Here is a 22,869-nt window from a genome sequence, read left to right as displayed (position 1 = left end):
CTGTTGTCTGAATATCAGTTTAGTTGAATACATGGAGGCTTTCCATAAGTACACTGGTTGGCTACTAAATGATGAATTCTTTGGCCATGGCAAACCATGGAACAAAGAAAAATACAAAACGCAACACAGTTGGATGTGTCCCCTTCCTTGCTCCCCACCTTCTGCTTGTAGAAAGGCAAAAAAAGGGAACAGAGGGCACCAAGAATTATGTTTTCAGATGAGCTATAAACTTTAACCATTGGCATTATTTATGTGAACTCTCTATTTTATGACCAAAGAGTTAATATATTACTGGAGGAATGGAAACACATCAAAATATTCTTGCAGCAGAACAGAAGAGGAAGTTGCCGCTAAAAAGCATGGTTTCTGGGTTCTTCTTGGAAAGGTTTAGGAGTTGATTTTATCATATGCTCAGAAGCAGTAAAGGAAGTAATTTCAGGTGATACTTTTGATAAAGTAGTTAATACTATTCCTATGGAGAAGATAGAGAGATGTAGACTGGACAATGATATAATTAAATGGATTCAGAAGCAACTAGACGGTCAGACTGAAAAACTGGTTCAAAGTCAATATGGCAAGAAGTCTCCAGTGGAGTATTCTAAGGATCTGTGCTTGGTGTTGCACTGTCTAATGTTTTTATATGTGACTTGAATAAGGAAATAGATGAGACAGTCATCAAATGTGCAGATTACACAAAATTAGGAGTGACAGATAACCCACTGGAGTATGGATCCAAAAAAATGTTACTGTTGTTGTTGAGTTTTTTTTCACTCATGTCCAACTCTTCATGATCCCATTTGGGGTTTTCTTGTCAAAGATACTAAAGTGGTTTGCCATTTCCTTCTCTGGCTCATTTTACATATGAGGAAACTGAGACAAACAGGGTTAAATGACTTGCCCAGGTTCACACAGTTAGAAATGTCCAAATCCAGATCTGAACTCAGGTCTTTCTGACTCCAGGCCTGGTGCTCTATCTACTGCACCACCTAGCTGCCCTACAAAAAGACATTGACAGGATAGCAAAGATTATTGGCTATCATTGGTTTTTAAAATATTTTGATAACTGTATTTCAATATAATTGCTTTTCTCTGTAATACTATGTCTGTAATTTTGTGCATTAAAAACATTATTCTGAGAAGGAATCCATAGGTTTCAGGATCCTGCCCAAGGGGTCCATGACAAAAAGAGGTTAAGAACCTCTAAGCTAGAGCAATGGGCCAAATCTGAAAAGAAGAAATTCAGTAAGGATAAATATGAAGTCTTACGCTTGGGTAACAAGAAGTCAGCTTCACTAGCATAAGATGGGGTAGGCTTGACTAGATAGCAGTTATTCTGAAAAAAAAATCTGGGGTCTTACTGGACTGCAAGCTCAATATGAATCAACAGTATGATAGGGCAGTCTATAAAGCTAAAGCTATCTTGGGATGCATTAATATTCTAGGAATGGGGAAGTAAGAATCCCACTGTCTTCTGTCCTCATCAGTCCTCATGTAGGGTATTGTGGTGAAATATTGATACCACAGTTTAAGAAAGAAATTGATAAGCTGGACAAATTTGGACAAATTGATTGTCCAAAGAAGGGCAACCAAGATGGCAAAAGGTGTTGAGTCCACGACATTTGAGGATTATTTGTAAGAACTGGGCATGTTTACCCTGGATAAGAGAAGACTTAGGGAGAACGTGATTGTTGTCTTCAAGTATTTAAAGAATTGTTAGGTAGAAAAGGGATTATACTTATCCCATTTGGCCTCAAAGGGCACAATCAGATGCAGTGGGTAGAAGGGCAACTATAAACTTGATGTCAGGAAATACTTGCTACAGTTAGAGCTGTATAAAAGTGGAATGAGCTGCCTTGAGAGGGGATGAGCTTCCCTTCCATGGAGGTCTGGGTGACCACTTGTCAGGTATTTCATAACAGAAATTCCTTTCACACCTGGCATGGACCAAATAGCTGCGGAGATCTCTTCCAACACTCAAATACTGTGATTTTGTGACACTTAGCCTTCTTCCCTTGCAGTGCTTGTGACATGCATAAGCCAAAAAAAAAAAAAAAGATCACCATGGAGATAACTGTAGCTTATATACCAACATCTGCTACAGAGATGAAAGAGAGGGAAATTCTATGAAGAATTTGACAGTGTGCTGCAAAACAGGTCAATGCAAATAAGATACAGGCATGATGGATGAAAACAAAGTGCTATATAAGGTAATCAACAATAGCATAATCTCTTAAAAGGATACAGTAAGAGAAATTGGATCATATATTTAAAGGTGAAAGACAGACATGACCAACAAGATGGAGGCCCAGACATTTTCTCTAGGCCTTACCTACTCTCAGAACTCTCCCAAATAAGAGTTATGTGCAAGGGGTAAAGGAATTGCAGCTATCTCCACAAGCCAAGAAACTAAGAAGTCTGATGAGGTAACAGATAAATTAACAGCAATGAAGGCTCATCCTTAATCCCAAACACTCTCAGCACCTCCTCCTCTACCAACTCCCACTATCTGGCAGGGCTGCATCACACCTGAGACTGTGGGATTATGACATTAGCTTATGCTCTTGGATCCCCTCAGCAATTTCCTTCCTGCTGCTGCTAGTTTCTGCCTGGACACCCTCCCTCTGCTCTCACCTCATCACCTAGGAGTCATCCTGGATTCCTCACTATCTCTCACCCCCCAAATCCAAGTTGTTGCCAACTCCTGACGATTTTACCTTTACAGCATCTCTTGAACATGTTCCCTTGTCTCCTCTGACACTGCCACCACTCTGGTGCAGGCCTTCATTATCTCATACCTGGATTGTTGAAATAACCTGCTGGTAAGTCAGCCTGCTTCAAGTCTCTCAGCACTCTAATCCATTGTCCAATCAGGTCCAATCATGTCACCTGACTACTCAATAAACTCCAGTGGCTCCCTATTGCCTCTAGCAGCAATTACAATATGCTCTGTTTGGCATCCAAAGCCCTTCATATCCTATCTCCCTCCTACCTCTCCTGTCTTCTTACATGTTACTACCCAATATATACTCTTTAATCCATTGACACTGACCTCTGGTTGTTCCATGAACAAGATGTTCTATCTTTAAGCTTTGGGCATTTTCTTTGGCTATCCCCTCATTCCTGGAATGCTCTGCCCCCTTTGCTTCACTTACTGACCTCCCTCTCTTTCTTTAAGTCTCAACTAAAATATCTTCTTTTACTGGAAGCCTTCCCTAACCCCTCTTAATTCCAATGTCTTCCTTGTGTTAATTACTTCCTATTTTATCCTGTATATAGCTTGCCTTGTATATATTTATTTTCATGTTATCTCCCCCATTAGATTGTGAGCTCCTTGAAGGCAGGGACTATCTTTCACTCCTTTTTGTATTCCCAGCACTTAGCACAGTGCCTGACACATAGTAGATGCTTAATGTTTACTGAATGAATCCACGGCAGTAAGCAGAGGATCTTAATTCTAACCCCTACCCCCACCCCCACCCAGCGAAGGATGTGGGGGCATAGGAAAGTAGAAGAGTATCCGGCCTAGGGTGGCAGTGTACACAAAAGGAAACTGGAAAGGGGAGGGGGAAGGTACCAGCATGGGGCATGATGGCAAAGTCTAGAGGTGTGCAGCATGAAGAGGGGGCTGACTCAGATCCTCTCCTTAAATGGAGGCTCTAGGAGGAGCCTTCAATCAGAGAAAGGGGCAAGTAATACTGATGTGGTGTGAGTCCTAGGGCTGAAGTGATCTTGCAGGATGATAAAGTTCCTGGAGCATGATGGCCCAGAGACCAGAGGAGTACAGCTGGGTAGGAAATGAAGAAATGATTGTCCTTGGTGCCCTTCTTAAATGGAGGTTTTGGGAGAAGTCTTCCATCTCTTCTAACCCCAGTTCCAGCACTCCTCCCATTGCATCATATTTCCTGAGGCTATGAGTTAAGCTTTACTAAAGCTCTAAAAACGTAGCTGGTGGCAGCAAAGATCAGGGCAGATATAGCCACAACTTGAATCAGTAACTATGAACATCAGCTGGAACATTAAAGTCTAAGCATAATAAGACCAAGTAGGTAGATGTTAACTAAGTACAATGCTCTGTAGAGGGCAGAACTCAGACAATAAGGAGTAGTAAGAGTTATTCAACTCAATTCTTAATAAATGACTGTTGAATGATAGATGGATGGGTGGATGAATGGATAGCTGGATAGTTAGCTAGATGATTGAATCTAAGAGATATGTGGTAGTTCCCTCTCCTAAAATCTTACTACAAAGACTCTACCACTGTGGAATGGTATTATCCCTATATCCACCCTTACAGGTCATGCCATCATAATTAAACTCTGGCAGATCACATCAAGCTAGAACAACTTTTGAGTACAGGCCTAGCCGCAAATTATGCATCTATTGTGTGAGGACAGGCCTGAGGAGAAAGCAACAAGGGATAGTGGAAAAAACACTGGATTTACAGTCAAAAGATCTGAGTTCCAATTCTGGCTCTGCTACTGATCCTCAGTTTCAACAACTGGAAAATAAAGAAGTCAGACTAGTGGCCAGCTTAAAATCTATGACCCTAGGAATACACTAGGTGATGAATGTTTAGGTCATGGTAAGCCATGAAACATAGCAGAGTTGCAATCTGTATCACCAGAGAGAACCCACATGGATAAAATCATAGATCTTTTGAATTATCAGAGCATTTGAACTGATTTTTTCATTAAAAGTGAGAAATAGTATTTTTGCCACTTTAGTTGGAAGAAAATGCATAATAGTTATTAATCTTGAATTATGAATTATTAATTCTTGACTAATGAACAGTTTTTAGTGCTACTAATTGCTTTAATAAATTGAGAGATCTGTATGTTCTATTAATTGTTTTTAAACAAAAAAAGATGGTATTCTGCCAAATTCTTTTTATGAGGCAAATATAGAAATGATTTCAAAAACCTGACAAAGACATAATAAAAAAGAAAATTATAGACTAATTTCACTTTTGAATATAGAACCAAAAATCTTAAATAAAATTATAGCAAATATATGACAGCCATGGATAAAAGGGATTACTTGCAATATTGGTTTATCCAGAGAAAAAAAGGATTTAATAGAAGGAAAATGATTAATATAATTCAACATATCAACGGGAAATAATACAAAATCGCATGGTCATATCACGAGATGCTAACAAATTTTATAACAATTAATTTTAGCAGATTGTAACCTGAGGTCAAGATCATTTTTCATCTTTTTCACCAAAGGTATACCATAGTGTCTTGCACAGTGTAAGTTCTTAAATATTTGTTGAATTGAATTAGAGTCACATTCACAAAATATGTTCTTCACAACAACTCTGTGAGGTAAGAGGTGCAAGTATTATTATCCTCATTTTACAGAGGAAGAAACTGAGACTTAGGGAGGATATAATTGCCTTCCTCGGGTATACAGAGTTAGTGTACTTGAATCCAAGTATATTTCCCTCATTAGAATGTAAGCTTGTTGAGAGTAAGGATTGCTTCATTCTTTGTACTTATATTGCTAGTATCTAGCACAATGCCTGGTACATAGTAGGAATGTAATAGATGCTTATTGATTGGTTGATCTTGACTCCCAGTCTGGCACTACTTCCACTAGGCCATAAATTTAACATCCATTTAGGATTAAAATAAACACCTTCCCAATTGAGAACAATCTTTTCCCTTAATATAATAGAGAGTATTTACTCAAAATTAAGAGCCGATGTTGTTCTCAATGGCCCAGTCACCATAGAGGTATGCCCAATAAGGATGTCTAGTGTTATGGTAGACAAAGGATTAAAAACGGCTGGAGAGTTAGAGTGAGTGAGCAGGTATGGGCAAGAACAAATACAGGTCTAAGGATATGCCTTTGGAGAAACCACAGACTCCCAGGTAGCCCTGGAATTCCTTTTGCTTCAACAGAATTGGCTGAGGAAGGGCTAGCACCCTGGACAGGTTGCCAGGATTTTTTTCCCCTAAGGAAAAAAGAAACATCTTTATCCTCTGGTCAACAGAGACCTTAGAATGCTTGCTTGTCTTTTGAGTTATGCTCTGATCTGCAGGTAGAGGGAGTTTTAGGAGTGGGATAGAGGGAAGGGATGAGGAGGAGCTAGATGGGAAGAGGCTTGTTTGCATCCTTAGGAAGAAAGGGTTAATGAGGAATAAATTTAGTGTTTGCTTTTGTCTCTGGCTTTGGCTTCAGCTGCTGATGCTTCAACAGGCTTGCTAACCAAGTGGGGCCCACCAATTGTGGCCCTGGCTTGTTTGCAAGTAAGAAACTGAACATATGACTTGAGTTTACTAATCCATCTCCAATTCAAACAATGATTGGCATAGTCCTACCCATATTACAGCTTATGAGTTGTAACATCCATTGTCACTACTTCTATTCAAATTAGTGCTAGGAATACTAATGTAAGGGGGAATTATATGAGGGTGTTAGCAAGGGGCATAGCACAGGGGAAAGAGGATTGTTTTGGGAGTCTGAGTATCTGAGCTCTAATCTTGGCTCTGTGACCTTGGGCAAGTTATTCCATCTTTCTGGGCCTCAGTTTACTCTTCTGTAAAATGAAGGGGTTAGATTACATTAGTGGCATCCAATTTTTGGGAATGAGGGCCCCTTTTTAACATAAAAAACTTCAGGGATTCTCATGATAGTAGTTCAATCAATAAATCAACAAACATTTATTAAATGTCTACTATGTGTCAAGCACTGTGAAAGAAATGAAACAGTCCCTGGCCTTAGGGACCTTACAGTTTACTGAAGGAGACACTATGTAAGTATGTACAAAGTATATATAAAATGAAACAATTTTTTGTTAGTTTTTTGTGTTTTGTAAGGGAAGGCACTAATAGCTGAGGGATAGGCTCAGGGACTTGTAATGGTTGTTATGGTATAATAGTCACATTAAGAGTATCCATTGAGAAAATATAGAATGACATACAGTTACCATGAATTCAGCAATATGTTGAAATGAATTTGAGAGGATTCAATCACGATTGCATCCACATGCACTTAAAATAAATGTGTTGTTTTTCTTTCCCCTTCTGGGGAGAATATAAGCTCTCTGAGGTCAGGGATGGTTTCATTTTTGTCTTTATATTCCCAGTGCCTAGCCAAATGTCTGGCACATAGCAGGCATTTAATGTTTATTAATTTGAACTAAATAAATGTGTGTGTGACACCATTTATTTGGTATACTCCCTTAGACTTAGTCACAGTATCTTCTCTAGTAACAGGTGTGCAGGTAAGACTTAGCATTATAAGATCATAGATTCAGAATTGGAAGGAATCTTAGAGGTTATCTAATCTAATCCTTTTATTTTACAGATGAAGAAAATGAGGCCCAGAGAAGTTAAGTGCCCACAGTTAGACGGGTATGAAATGACAAAGCCTTGTTTCAAACTCAGGTCCCATGCCTCTAAATTTAACACAAATTCAGTGCTCTTTTCACTTCTCACCTGCCTCCCTACCAAACTCTAGCTGAACTGGGTCTTACTAATGAGCTGGCCCTGTGCTACCCTGTCTTTTCTGGTTTGGGTCTAGTCAGCTTAAACAGTCCAGGTGTACAGCTCCATCCCCACAGGCTTTATCTCCTCCCTGATAACCAAAGTTGTGAGTTAAATGGCCTTCCACCTTGTTTTTCTAGTTTCACAATACATCCATTGTCCTCTGCACTCTAGAGCACCTGCCAGACCTCTGATCCTTTCTATTCTTTTTTTTTTTTTTTAGGCATTTGGTGTTAAGTGACTTGCCCAGGGTCACACAGCTAGCAAGTGTCAACTGTTTGGTCTGAGGCTGGATTTGAACTCAGGTCCTCCTGACTTCAGGGCTGGTGCTCTATCCACTGTGCCACTTAACTGCCCCCTCTCTATTCTTAATTGATAGAAAGGAAGAGTTCATAGCTATAGGATCAAATATGTTTGACTTTTAAAGCCTTTCACAACCTGACCTCAACTAACCTTTGCAAATGTGTTTTACATTTCTCTCTTGCTACAATACAATAAAACTGGTCTTCTTGCTGCTCCTCACATACAACATTCCATCTCCTCTCTAAGTCTTTGCCCTAGCAGTCCCCAATGCCTGGAATACCCTTCTTCCTCCCTTTCCCCTCTTAAAATCCCTTGTTTCCTTCAAAACTCTGATCAAGTGCTGCTTCTACATGATGCCTCTCCTGTTTCCCTAGCACCTGCCAGTTACTTTCCTCACCTCCAAATTTACCTTGTATATAATTATTTATATGCATGCTCTCTCATGTGATAGAATGTGTCCTTGAGGACAGGGCCTGTCTCATTTTTGTTTTTGCATTCCCAGTGCCTAGAACAGTAACTGGTGTGTAGTAGGTACTTAATAAATATTGATTGGTTGATTGATGGTAAAAGCCATGCTCAACTCCCAGGAACAATAAAGTCATATCTAGTGGTTCAATAAGGAAAAAACATACCTGGATTTTTGCTAGGATCTATACTCACCTACATTTGTAAGGGAATTCCACCCCTGATATTACACCAAAGTAAGACCAGAAATTCTGTGGAGGTGTCTCAGGATGAGGTGAGTCCAACATTTACCTTACGATAAATGTATGGCAATAAGCTATGTACTGGATCACCTTTAAAAGACAGCCCCATGTTGTCCTATTTGCATCTGTATCCTCCTCCATCCCTATCCTTGAGCTTCCCACACTCTAGACAGATTCTGGGTGCCTTTGCTGCTTACCTTTCCTCTAGGGTCTCCAATGGCATTCTGTCTGCATTGGTAATTCTGCTTATCTTTCCAACCTGGATTCTATTTTGGCAACAAATCCTTACTTTTCCTTTTGTCTTTGAAACCTGATTTCCTTACAGCCCTGTCTCTGGGCTCCTTGATACTACAATGTATACTGACTTTGACTCTGCCCTTACCCAGGTCAGCGTTGTTGGCCATAGCCCCTATATTTCCTGTTCCATAGCAACAGGACATGATGCAGACAAGAAACAGCTTTCCCTAAGAAATTTCCAGGATTTCCAACGTCATAATTATTATATGTTTGGAGAACATAACAGGAAGAGACAGGGAAAATCGTTTGTAGTCCTCAACATAATTCACATTTTCCGATTTATGTGGCCATAGAATGGAGCAAGACATTAACAATGCTTTTTAAAAAGGCAAAGGCCAGAGCATTTTGGCCAGTTTTTAAAAGTGGTGCTTACTAGTGTTTGTAATGACCTCATCCTGGGCCTAGAGCTAGGAGTGATGGGACTAACTCTGGAGGCCTTGAAGTTGGTTCCAGGGTTAAGGTTTTGAAGATCACCGAGCTATACCAATGAATTTCAGTTTAATTAAACAACTAGTCCCCATGCTTGGGCTTGAGTATTCAAAGATGAAAACTAATAGTCCTTGCCCTCAAGAAGACTTAGGCATAATATTAATCAAGTGGTTATGAAAATGATAGAAGGAAGGACAAAGGAGGGATCATGATAAAGTCCTTTAAGAAATTTGAGAAGGGCTGGGTGTAGAAGCAACTAGATGGCATAGTAGATATGGTGCTGGGCCTAGAGTCAGGAAGACTCATCTTCCTGAGTTCAAATCTGGTCTCAGACACTTACTAGCTGTATGACTTTGGGCAAGTCACTTAACCCTATTTGCCTTAGTTTCTTTATCTGTAAAATGAACTGGAGAAGGAATGGCAAAGCACTCCAGTATCTTTGCCAAGAAAACCCTAAATGGGGTCAGGGAGAGTTGAACACAACTATAAAACAACTCAACAACTGGGTGTGGTGACACACTTGTGTAGTGTCTGCTGCTGGGGAAGCTGAGGCTGTTGGATCACTAGAGTTGTAGTATGGTATTAATCAGGTGGCTACACTAAGTGTAGCACTTATATGGCGAGCTCCTGGGATTAGGGGGCCATCAGACTGCATAAGGAAGGATCAATCAGACCAAATCAGATACATAGTGGGTCAAAGTTTTCATGGCAAGAAGCAATGGGATCAGACCTGTGAGGCCATAGGACTTCTAGCCTGGGCATGATAGGGAAAGAAAGAAAAAGAGAGAGAGAGAGGGAGAGAGAGAGAGAGAGAGAGAGAGGGAGAGAGAGAGAGAGAGAGGAAAGAAGAAGGAAAGAAAGAGAAGGAAAGAAGGAAAGAAAGAAGGAAAGAAATATGAGGAGGGACAAGTGTTGGTCCCCATATTTGGAATTTTATTTAATCCCACAAGCATTTATTACAAGCCTGTTCTGTTCCAGGCACTGTGCTAGGTAGGCAATGGAGATAAAAGGACAAAAATGAAATAGCCCCTGTGCTTGAGTAGCTTACATTTTACTAGGGGGAAACAACATAGAGATATATACACAAAGTTAATACAAAGTAATTTTGTGGGTTAAAGACAGCATCAACAACTGAGGGGGGATGAGAAAAGGACTCATGTAGAAGGTGGAACTTGAGCTAATATTTGACAAGAACTACAGATTTCAGAGGCAGTGGTGAGAAGATACTATTTCAGACATAAAGAACAACATGTTACGCAAATTCATGGAGATGGGAGATGGAGTGTCCTTTATGGAAAACAGCAATAGGCCAATTTGTCTGAAATGTAGAGCGTGAGTGGGAGAATAACCTGAAATTAGTCTGGAAATTCGGATGAGAGTCAGTCTGTGGATGGCTTTAAATACCAAGGTATGAAACTTATACTTCATCTTAGAGCTAATAGGCCACCACTGAAGCTTCTCAAGTAGGAGAATGACATGATGATACCTTTAATTTAGATTCATCAATTTGGTTACAATCTGATGGATCAAAGATGGGAAGAAGTGGAGGTAGGAGAAATCACTTAGGAAGTTACTACAGTTATTTAGGTGACAGGTGATGAACTGGGATGGTGGTTGAGTAGATAGAAGGGAACAGATGCAATGGATATTGTAGTGACAGAGTCAACTAATAGCCACATTTTCACCCAAGGCAGGGTGACATGATTTTACTCTCTCTCAAATGAAGCACTCATTCTAGATGAGCGCTTTCCTTGAGAAAAAATGTTGCCCACTTCCTACTGACTGAAACTTCAGGCTTCCTGGGCTGACCTTTGCTCTTGTCATTTTTAAGCATAACTGGTCTATGATTATTTGCTTCCTGCTCAGAGTTGGAGTGCTACCAGTGATTAGGATATAGAATGAGAGAACAGAGAATGTTAGAGCTGGAAGGAACATTAGAAACCATCTTCAACTTGCTCATTAAGATGAAGAAACTGAGGCCAAGAGAAATTTGTTAGATAGATAAAGTATTTATTAAGCACTTACTATGTGTCTGGTACTGAACTAAGTGCTGGGGATACAAATACAAGCAAATACAAATACAACATAGAAAAACAAATACAAGCTCCCTGCCCTCAAGGAGCTTACATTCTAATGGAGAAAATACAACATTTAAAGGGAACCTGGAGGGGGGGAGGACTCTGGGAGACATGACGTGTAGGACAGGAAATGGTATGGAGGCTTGGCCTTAGCAAAATAAGGTAAAAAGTAATCTATCACAGCTGAAGGAACCAGAGTTGGAGGAATTCAGATTACTAGAGGGGAGGAGATATTACATGACCTGTCTGAGGTCAGAGCACAGATTTGAATTAAACATTAGTTGTTTAATTCAGAACTTTCAACTTCCCAGGTATGCTCTTTATACTACCATGCTGTTCCCTTGCTCTGGGATCAAATTTGGCCAAGAAGCAATGATCTGAACCATTAGGAATAAGATTGCTCTTATTATTATTATTGCCCTTATATGATAGGATGGTTGGAAAAAAGGGAACAGAACTGAAAGCATTTTACTTGGGTGACACTGACCAAGTCATGTTCAGTCCCTGAGACATCTTTGGAATGGTTTCCCAAATGCACATCCTCTCCTCAAGAGATCAGACTAATATGTATATAAAAACAGGTTCCCAGAAATTTGGAGGTTGCAACATAATGGACTCTAAGACATTCTTTTTATACAAAGGAAGAGAATAATCATATAATCTCTTTTATTGATGCATAAAAAGTAGGATGGAGCACTATATTTTAAGTCACAAGACCTGGAGGGTGAATTCCAACACTTACTAGCCATGTGACCTTGGACCTTCATCTTCCTGGTCCTCAATTTTCTCATCTTCAAAAGGAAGAGAATTTGGATGAAGATGATCCCTGAAGTTTCCTTCAGATCTAAATCTATTCTCCTGTATTGTATAAGATGAAGTCCATGACCCAAGGCCCCAAGCTTGGGTTATACATGGAATGAATCCAATCTTGGGAGTGACCTCTATATCTTTGATTCATTTTATCCTCATCTAGAGTTCTTTCTGGGAAATCATAGAATTTTTAGAGTCGGAAGTGACCAATGGCCAATATGGTTCAACCCACAGCCAAAAGGAATCCCCATGATAACAACCCTTAGAAGTGGACATCCATCCTCTGCTTGAAGACCTTTAACAAGGGAGAAGTTGTTGCTTCCCAAGGCAGCCCATTCCATTTTCAGATAGATATAATTGTTAGGAAGCTTAAATTTGCCTTTTTGTAGGCAAATTTCTACTACTGACCTTGGTTCTGCACTCCAGGGTAAAAAAGAACAAGTCTGATCCCTTTTCCACATGACAATCCTTCAAAACTTGAGCACAGATATCATGTCCCTTTTAAGTCTCCTCTTCCCTGGGCTAAATGTCCCTAGCTCCTTCTACTAATCTTCATATGATAAGAACTCATGACCCCTTACTATCCTTCTTTCTTCCTCTAGAATCTCTAGCTTCTGAATGTCCTTCCTAAACTGTAGCACCCAGAACTGAATACAATACTTCAGAAATTGCCTGACCAGAGCAGAAGAGAACATGAGGGACCAAGATCAATTGGCTTTTTTGGGGTACTACACCCCAGTGCTAACTCATATGGAGTTTACAAACCCCTAAAACCCAAGACCTTATTCATATAAACTTCTGTCTACCCATGCTACTCCCATCTTTTACTTGCCTAGTAGACTTTTTGAAACCAAGCTGTCCTTATTAAATTTCATTTTATTAGATTCAATGTAATGCAATACCCTGTCAAGATCTTTTTTTATCTGTCTGTCATCCATTGTGTTATCTATACCCCTCCTAGAGCCCAAGCTTTGTACCATCTGAAGATTTGATAAGCTCAAGGCTTACATCCCTGGGGCACTCCACTGGAAACTTCCTGACAAGTGGAAATTGAACCATTAACAACTACTCTTTGAATATAGCCATTCATCTAATTATGAATCCATCTAACTGTTATTATTGTTGGAGCCCACATCTCTCCATTTTACCATAAGAATAATATGAGATTTTTAAAAAGCAAGCTTTTTAAAAATCTATGTGAATGATATCTATAGTTAATTCACCAGATCCACTAATTTAGTAATCCTGGGGGGAAAAAAAGGTTAACAAGTTTAATCTGACAGGATTTGCTCCTATTGGCATCATAGTGTCTCCTAGTATCACCACTTTTCTGGATGATAACTAACCAATTCTTTGATGGATTGGCTCTGGAATATTCCCAGGAATAAAAGTTAGGATCACTGACCAATAACCCTATAATTTTCTCTTCCTTGTTTTGAAAAGTGGGACATTTGCTCTTCTCCAATCCCATGACACCATGCCCCATTCTCAATGATCTTTCATATAAGAGAGGCAGTAGGTCAGATATCATATCTACAAGTTCTCTCACTACTTCATTCAGGCCAGGGGACTTGAATTATTAAGGACAACTAGGTGATCTCTTAATATTTCTTGTTATAAACTGTTTGCCAATTCTCACTCTATGTTCTTTTATTTCAAGCTCAAATGTCATTCCTCTTTGTCAGAGAAAAAAATGCAAAATCATAAAGAAGCAGCTCTGCACTATGTCTTCAATTCCATTGTCTTATCCACCCTGTGTAATACTATCCCATCTTTGATCTTCCTCTCTGTGTCTCTCTCTCTCTCTCTCTCTCTGTGTCTCTCTGTCTCTACACACACACACACACACACACACACACATGACTAGGCCTACCAGTCTCACCTAGGTGAAGTATAGGGGCTAGTCACAGGCCCAATCCCGCTACTCATCAGTATAAGAGCTTAATCCTACTCAATTTCCATTCTGGTCTGGTTAAATAACCTGGTAGTTCCCTAAATTCCTCAGGGTTCACCATAGTGATGATGAACTTCACATTGACACCCAATCTGCACAACCCAGTGTAGCTTAGAACTTTGAGCTTAAGTTATCTGCCAGCCTCAGGTAACTGGCATTTGGCAGGTGGGGTTACAGGTATACGCCACAATGCTTAGATTTCAATTAACTTAAAAAATAAACTTTTTTGTTTTTGTTGTCATTAGATTTCCTTACTAGCTTTAGCTCATTTTGAGTTTAGGCTGTGAGTTTCAGTATAGTTCAATGTAGTTTAGGGGCAGCTAGGTAGTGCAATAGATAGAGGTGTAGGCCTGGGGTCAGAAGGACCTGAGTTCAAATGCAGCCTCTGACATTTTCTAGTTGTGTGACCCTGGGCAAGTTATTTAATCATTTGCCTCAGTTTCTTCATCTGTAAAATGGGGATAATAATAGCACCCACCTTGCAGGGTTGTGAGGATCAAATGAGATAATAATTGTAAAACAATTAGCCTAAAGCCTGGCACATTATAAGTCATAAATAAATGTTAGTTATTATTATTATTATTCAAATATAACTTGTATGCAAATCCCCATTGATGTAGAGAAAAAAGGGAATCTAGCTTCTAGGCAAACACTCAATGCAAAATCTATGTCTATATATATCATATAAATATTATATATATAATCAAGTACATAATAATTTTTATTTCACCCCACAGGAAACATAGAAAAGATATAAAGGATTCAGTGAACCATAAACAATTTTACTTCACAGAAAATACAGAATTCACATAGAACACTCACAGTAGCCCATAAACAATTTTTTTCTCTTCCTGATGACCCCCAGATTTCCCCAGGCCCCTATTTAATCACTAAGTCTCATAGTGCCACTCAGTTTTAGGCTTTCTTTGGGATGGAAATAAATTTGGGGTTGACAGGCAGCCTCCTGACATTCTGGCGAGTCCTACTTTCATTCTAAAGATAGACTCTCCCCAGAAGAAAAACCAACTTGGGGTTGCTTAGCAAGGTAACCCCTTTCCCACTAGACCTGCACTGTCCAAATAACTCATGGCAGCAAGGGAGGGAAAAGTCCATACCTTTTGTTTCTCTATATCATGGCTATAGTTCCTTGATGGTCTTCTAGCTGTAGAGTCATATGTGAAAACCTATGGATTTAAAGCTAGAAGTATCTGGAGGCCATCAATATAGAGCTATCATGGACCTGAGAGGTCATCTAGACCAACTTTCTCATTTTACAGATAAGGAACATGAAGCCCAGGAAGGTTATGTAACTTGACCAAGGTCACAGAGGTAGCAAGTGTCCTCTTCTCTGCAAAATGTTGGCCTTACTCAGAATCTTCCTCTTTCCTCACTAGAAGGCTATGACTCAGGATCCCATTCATGATGCATAATGCACTCCTAGCTCTCTACTGGCTGGTTTGCATGATGATGTTAGATCCCATCTGGAAAGGAAATGATGATTTGGGAATCATCCAGGATGGATCATCTGGGGCCATGGAGGATCCCAAAAGAATGGGATCTTGAGTTCTCTACATCTTTCAGTCAATTGTTTGACATTAAAGATGTAGTTTATTGTGGAATGTTATTTGCAAAAGTATACCTATTTCCTTCAAATCAAAGATGCTCTTCATGCATGTGTAAATTATTTCCCTAAAAATTTAATTTAGATGAGAAAATAGGTATAGTTACTAATGTTCTTTCAGTCACCATTTTCCCCAGTAATAATAATGTTTAAGACTTTCCGACATCTTTAGCTTCTTCTCTTGCTTCGGAAAGTTTCAGATTTGAACCCTTAATTCCTAAAAAACAAAACAAAACAAAAAACAAAACCCAAATCTTTTCGCTTTCAGCATTGAACTATTCTGATACATACTTGGCCTATTCCAGAAACTTTTCCCAACTTTTTGTCCTTCAATATCATTTCCACTTACTCAAAAAGCACATCTAGGATTGGGATGTTAGAGTCCAAATATGGTGGCTCCACTCTTCTCAATGGTGTTAAGAATCTGTCATAAAAATCCTTACAGATTGTTTCCCTCTTTTGTCTGTTTTCCTTCCAGTTTCATACTTAAATGTCCTCATTATGACTTTACTTAGTTATGTCTTTTGCCAAGCTTTCTTTAAACTGTTTTTTCCTACCACTGATTCTTAATGTTTTATAAGGTGAAACTCCTCATAATCTTCTGCGGTCCTTCACTTTAAGATTTTACAAGTGAGTTATATTATAAACCAGCGTTGCCCTTGGATGACATATCTTTCTCCTTGGCAAAAAGATCCACTGTTTGCTATATAAAGTAGTTTTTAGGCTCTTTTGGTCTTCTTGTTCTGGCAATTGACTTAGTTAAACTTCTGTATGGAATGTTAAACTCAGTTTAGGTATCCTTTCCTCAATCTATTTCCTTTTTTTGTATAAATAACTTGTTTAAATAGTTCGGATTATGGTTAACTATATGCCATATCTTTTTTCATCTTAATTTTGTATTAATTTTAATCTTTGCTTTAGCAAGTTGGTGATCACACAGCTAATTGAGGAATGAACCCTAATCAAAAGGCATTTATGAAGTGCTTTCTATGTTTCCTGGCGAAGGAAATGGCAAACTACTCCAGTACCTCTGCCAAGAAAACCCCAAATGGGGTCATGAAGAATTGGACATAACTGAAATGACTGAACAATAATAAATTCTATGTTCCAAGCTCTGTTCTATGCACTGAAGAAACAAAGAGAAAAACGAAAACAGTCCCATCTTCAAGGAGCTTACATTCTGACATAGTAAATGAGTAATGAGTCATTTCCTTTTTGCTTAAATATAACCTACTTCATTGTTTGTGTTATTTGGTGCTTGCCATACCCAATACCTCCTGATTCTTTTCTTAAAGAAAGCATTCATGATATAAAGGCCTGAAGCTTCACTGACATCTACAAGTGTCTGATTTTTCTTATTCCTTACTCCCAAACCATATTTTCCAACATATTTTTTTTTTTGCTGCCCTCACACTGAAATCACCAGGTACAGAAATATATGTTGTTTTATCTCTTCATTCCCTGAAATAGATTTTTGGAGCATATGCTGTGATCATTTTAATGATGTTCTTTTCCTAAACATTTATCCTGGGCATTCCAATGAAGAGAAATGAACAACCAGAGGAACACAGGTTGGATTGTCTTTGAGACACTGAAATGTTCTTTTGATGACTCCCCCAACCTTCTCCCTGAAGCAAAGCCCCATTTTTTAAAAATAAAAATATGCTTCTGGTGCTACTGTGTGCTTGTCAGCTGTGAAAGCCTAGTGTCTGGAGAACTAAAATTGAGTCTCATCAGAAGGGGAATGGAGAGGCACATAGTTGGTGGAAGACAACTGTACCATTGTACAATTCAAGGGATTATGTAGGAGAAGTGGACTAAAGGATGTCATTAGAAAAAATGTCTGAACTAAATGATAGGCCTGTTATGTGATAAGACTGAGGTTTAACTGATGGGTAGCTCATGAGTTCCACTGGTATCCTTGCCATGGCACTAGAACTAGAGGAAGATACTCAATATGTTAGATGAAGCCCCAGTGCTAAATTCTATGGGAAGCCATGGGAGTTGTACGGGATGGGTGTCATGAATAGGTTGCAATCTGTATCACTGAAGGGAATACTGCCATCAGTGAAATCATTTGAGCATTGAAGTATTAGTGCATATTGCCTTTGGCAGGGGAATTCCTGTACTCAATATCCCTTCCTGTTCTGACTTAAGGCCTATACTATGAGTCCAATTTCTCTCCCTAGGTAGGCTTCTTCTTAAAGATTTCAATGCATTGACTCAGAATTCCACAACTCTCTCCCTCTTGCTGGACTCCCATGCTTTTCAGATATGCTTATTTGGGAAAGTTGCTCTACTGCTCCCAACCCCAGAATTTTCTCTCGGAAGAGACTTACCTTTACTTAGAGGCAGTCTTTGGGTACTCTCTGTTGCCTTCTTCATACCTGTTAGAATATCTAGTCTCCTTCAAACCTCAGCTTAAATGCTAGCCCCAGATCCTATTGCCTCCCCTTGATTTCACCTTGTATTTGTTTTGCACATATTTATGTGTGTACGTTTTGTCTCCACTGAGAGAATGCAAGTTCTTTGAGGGCAGGGACTATTTTATTTTTGGTTTTACATCTCTAGCACCTGCCATAGTGCCTGGTACCCAGCAGGTATTCACTAGAAGAACCAGAATTTAAGAATACTTTGAAGGACCAAGGGAATTTTTCTATCAATAGATTGATATAGTCCTTCTAGTGTTTAAGACTTGCTTGCTTGATTTGCTGCTTGTCTGGTCTAATAGCTTTTGCTAATTGCAACAGTCCCTAACTCCTTTAGGTTATGACAGGTATGACTGCTCATGCGTGCCAAGGTTTTGTTGCTACTTGGTCCATCTGGCACCCAGACTTTTTTTTTTCCTTCAATGCAGTGTCAGTGAATTTTCTAGGATATTGGAAAGAACACTGGTTCCTATCTTCACTATTACCAACTTGCTATGAACATGCTGTTGGCAAATCACTGAAACTCTCTGAGCCTCAATTTTTTTTTCTATAAAACAGAGACATGATACTTGTATTAGCCACCTCAAATTGTTGTTGCAAAGAAAGTAAGCACATTTTAAAGTCTAAAGTATTACGTAAATATGAACTGGTGATATTATTATTAGTGAGTTAGAGTGGCAACATGGATGGAGGTCTGGTCTTGGAGTCAGGATGAGCAGGGTTCAAGTCTTGCCTCTGACTTGTACCAGCCACACGACCATAGGCAAATCATTTAACCTCTCAACAGCGCAACCACTTACCTAAGACTATACCTTATAGATGAGTTGCTGATCGGCACAGGCATAGGGAGTTTCCACACTTAGAGTTCTCTTCAGTGAGGAAAGTGCAAGTCTACAACCCTCTCATCCCCACTCCAACTCAACTCAAAATATTTTTATTAATATTCCTCAAAGTTGTGTATTCATGGGTATAATATTATTTCTTTCTTGCTTTTGGCTTTATCTTTTAGATTTGCAATATAGTGTCCTTTTCTTCCATTTCTTGGTCAAAAACTGATACTCCTTTTCTCTGTTTGAAATCATGGACTCCTCTTGACTCACTCCCCCAATTCCTGTTCTTGTTTATCAATCTTAGATAGCTCCTACCTCAAGATCAGCTAGGCTTATGGCCAACTGACAGCTGAATCAGTGGGGATGCCCCTCCCAATTGAATTATTGCATTTTTACAAAATGATATCTTAAAACACGTTGAAATCAACCTATGACTCCAGCAAAGGTAGCAGCTTGCATTTTCTTTGAAATTTCTTATAGGTATTTGAATTTTAAAAGAGGATATTTGTTTGCTGAAATGAACCTCTAACTGGTGCAAATTCAGGCTAGTGGCTAAATGAAAATATTCAGTCAATGTGAAGGAGATAACCATGGGCTAAGGAACATTAGTGGCAAATGTGAAGATTCAGTCAACTGGTAGCCTCTGGGTTAGAAGGTTTGAGGAGGTCTCCGAGAAACTTTTTGACATTCAGTGTCTCTTCCCCTTGCCTATAGATGACCTCAGGAATGCTTTAAACTGGGTTCCTATAGCCATTCCCTCTGCTCCCCTTGTAGAACCAGCCCCATTCTGTGCCCCTCTTCTCCAGGGTGCTGGGAAGGGACATTCCAGATGATTTTGGACCTTTGTAACTATTCTTCCAGGTCTCTGCTCAAGAAAGACATTCTGCCCAGCTCCATCCAGGATGTGACCCATTTATCCAAGGGGCTGCCTCTAGAATTGGGCTATGATTGTGTGTGTGTGTGAGAACTGGACTGTGATTTGGGGAAGCTGGGCTGTTGGCTTTCTCTGTTACCAAGGCCGCTCTGGGTACTTGGTTGGTTGCTTATTCAATTATTTATTAAGCATAGTTTTATCACCTACTCATGGAGCCAGGCCACCTCAGATTTGTCCACAACTTATAACAATCAGAGTAACTTTAAGATACCTGCAAGGTCCTCCTTTGAAGACACCAGTCGGGGAGAACAGCTTCCTGGTTCAATTCTCAAAGACAACCTGAAAAACAGGATTTTTGTTAGATCAGTATGGGCTCTACTAAGTCCAGAAAAGAACTGGAAGCAAAATTCAGGGTTGAAAGAAGTCCATGGATCAAAGGACTTAGAGCTGGTCCAGGTTTTGGAGGGCATGTATTCCAACAGGAACTACTTCTACAACATCTCTGACAATGAGTCATTCAACTTCTTCTTGAATGCCTCCAGTGATGGAGAACTCATTACATATGTGGCAGCTCACTCCAATTTGATTCAGCTCTAGATCTCTTTGGTTCACTCCTCTGTTCAGAGAGAAGGTTCATGGTCAGCTCACAAGTAAGGGTGGGCAAATGAATGCATCCAGAAGTCCAGTTAGCTTTGAACAAGGGTCTTACTATTTTTCCTCTTTTAAAGTTTGATTGATTTCTTCTATGCAAACATTACAAAAGTCATCTACTGAAGCCTGCTTATCAGTTGGTTGGCCACACCGTAAGGAATTTTTGGCCATAACCCCTTGTGAAGTTTATCTGCTAAGTGATGGACAGATCAGGATCTGCATTAGTGGAGGAAGGACTGCAGATGAGATCACAGGTTCTTGAAGTATTGGGATGCTAAAGCTGGTCATCCCCAGAACCCTTTCAAACAAACTGGGGATCTTCCAGAGGAACAGAAAAAGGAACTATATACATATATACACATATGTATATACACATATATGTATGTAAATGAAGACACATAATATACACGTATATGTGTATTATATGCGTCTGCATATTATATAACATACATTGATATCTAACAGTGCTCTTTGGAGTTCATTTTTCACATCACTCAATCATATAAAATATAAGTATTTTTATTTGATGTATTTTGTCTTTGTACTCTCAGTGACTAGCTAGCACAATCCCTTGTACATAATAAACATTTAATAAATGTTGAATTACTACTACTAATAGGTAGCATTAATATAGCACTTTTAGGTCTATAAAGCTCTTTACCAATATTATCTCATCTGATTCTCAAAATAATCCTTGCAGGCAAGTGTTTAGATTATAACCATTTTTATTCTTCTTCTTTGCAAGGCAGTTGGGGTTAAGTGATTTGCTTGGGGTCACACAGCTAGTAAGTGTCAAGTGTCTGGTCTGAGACCGGATTTGAACTCAGGTCCTCCTGACTCCAGGGACAGTGCTCTATTTGCTGTGCCACCTAGCTGCCCCCCCCCTTCACAAGTCTTCTTTATTTCAGGTCCACTGTTCTATCCACTGTACCACTTGGCTTCCTAAAATACAAGTCTGACCATGTCACTCCCCTACTCAATAAATTCTAATGATTCCCTATTGCCCCTAGGATCAAATATAAGCTCCTCTGTTTTGTTGTAAGCTCTTCACATCCTGGGCCCAACCAACCTTTCCAACCTTATACATTACTGGTTCGGCCAAACTGGTCTCCTTGTTGTTCTGCTATGATCCAGCTATACGGGCTTACTCAACATTTCACCTTCTGTCTCCATGTATTTGCAATGGGTATCCCCCAGATCTGGAATATCTCCCTCCTCACCTATGCTCCTGACTTTTCCTGACTTCCTCTAAGACTTAGCTTAAATCCACCCTTTCTGCAAGAGGTCATTCCTAGTCCCCTAGCTGCTGTACTTTCCCCTCCGAGATTGACTTCCAACTGCCATGCTTATATCTTGTATGAACCTAGTTGTATCCTTGCAGTCTTCTCCATTAAAGTGTGAACTCTCCCAAAACAGGAATTGTTTTTGCCTTTTTTTGTATCCCCTTACTGATTGGCATAGTGGCTGGTACATAGTAAGTGCTTAATAGATACTTGCTGACTGACTGACCACCTAGCCCCGACCTACATTTCCAGCTTTATTACATACATTACTCTGCTTCATGGACTCTAAGGTCCAGCTAAACTGACCTGCTGTTTCTCACACCACAACTCATCATCTCCCATCTTCATGCATTTGCCTGTCTTTTATATCTCCCATGCCTGGAATACCCTCCCTCCTTACCTCCACTTGTCAGAATCCCTAATTTTCTTCAAAATTCAGATCAAGCAACACCTGCTACATGAAGCTTCTCTTGATTACTACAGCTGCTAGAGTCTTCCTCACGATCCAAATTACCTCATATTTATTTTTAAGTACTTTTGTGTGTTTTCTCTCTTCCAATAAAATGCAAGCTTCTTGAGGGCAGGGGCTATTTTCCTCCTGTCTTTGTATCCCCAGTGCCCCAGCACAGTGTTTGGTACATAGTTCACACTTAATATGTGTTGATCAATTAGAGGACTTTAAGGAAAGATCCAGTGATGGACTGTGTTCATCCTGACCGGTTTGGTCACCATCTGTTTACTTTTTTTGTCCAAGTTAACTCCAAGGATTGTTTACTAACTAATGCGTGGAAGGGGTCAGGATCTGTATAGGTAGAGGAAGCCTTCTTGCCAAGGAAACCATGGAGTCTTAAAATATTGAATATTAATGTGCTATAAGAAATGATGAGCTTGATGATCACAGAAAAACATGGATAGACTTGCATGAAATAATGAATAGTGAAATGAGAAAAACCAAGAGAGTGTTGTATACAGTAACAGCAATATTGTTTTAAGAACAACTTTGAGTGACTAAGTCATTTTGACTACTATAAATACCCAAATTAACTACAAAGGGCATATGAAGGAAGATGCTATCTGTATCTAGAGAAAGAACTGATAAATAGAAGTACG

At 39.5% G+C, this 22,869-nt stretch overlaps 1 protein-coding gene across 5 annotated transcripts in view; it reads right to left on the bottom strand.

Moving 5' to 3' along the window:
- Window positions 1–22,869, bottom strand: part of LOC114047106 (ras-specific guanine nucleotide-releasing factor RalGPS1) — a 490,091-nt gene that overhangs the window by 92,481 nt on the left and 374,741 nt on the right. For all 5 annotated transcript variants that reach the window (XM_027867842.1, XM_027867839.1, XM_027867838.1 and 2 more), the window contains exon 10: window positions 20,097–20,164. In XM_027867842.1, the coding sequence (XP_027723643.1) occupies window positions 20,097–20,164 (68 nt within the window). The remainder of the gene's footprint in view (window positions 1–20,096; window positions 20,165–22,869) is intronic.

The sequence above is a fragment of the Vombatus ursinus genome, unplaced genomic scaffold (genome assembly GCF_900497805.2).
Source record: "Vombatus ursinus unplaced genomic scaffold, bare-nosed wombat genome assembly UNPS02014786.1, whole genome shotgun sequence".
Lineage (NCBI taxonomy): Eukaryota > Metazoa > Chordata > Mammalia > Diprotodontia > Vombatidae > Vombatus > Vombatus ursinus.
The sequence above is the reverse complement of the archived record's forward strand: the minus strand, read 5'-3'. Positions and strand labels throughout refer to the sequence as shown.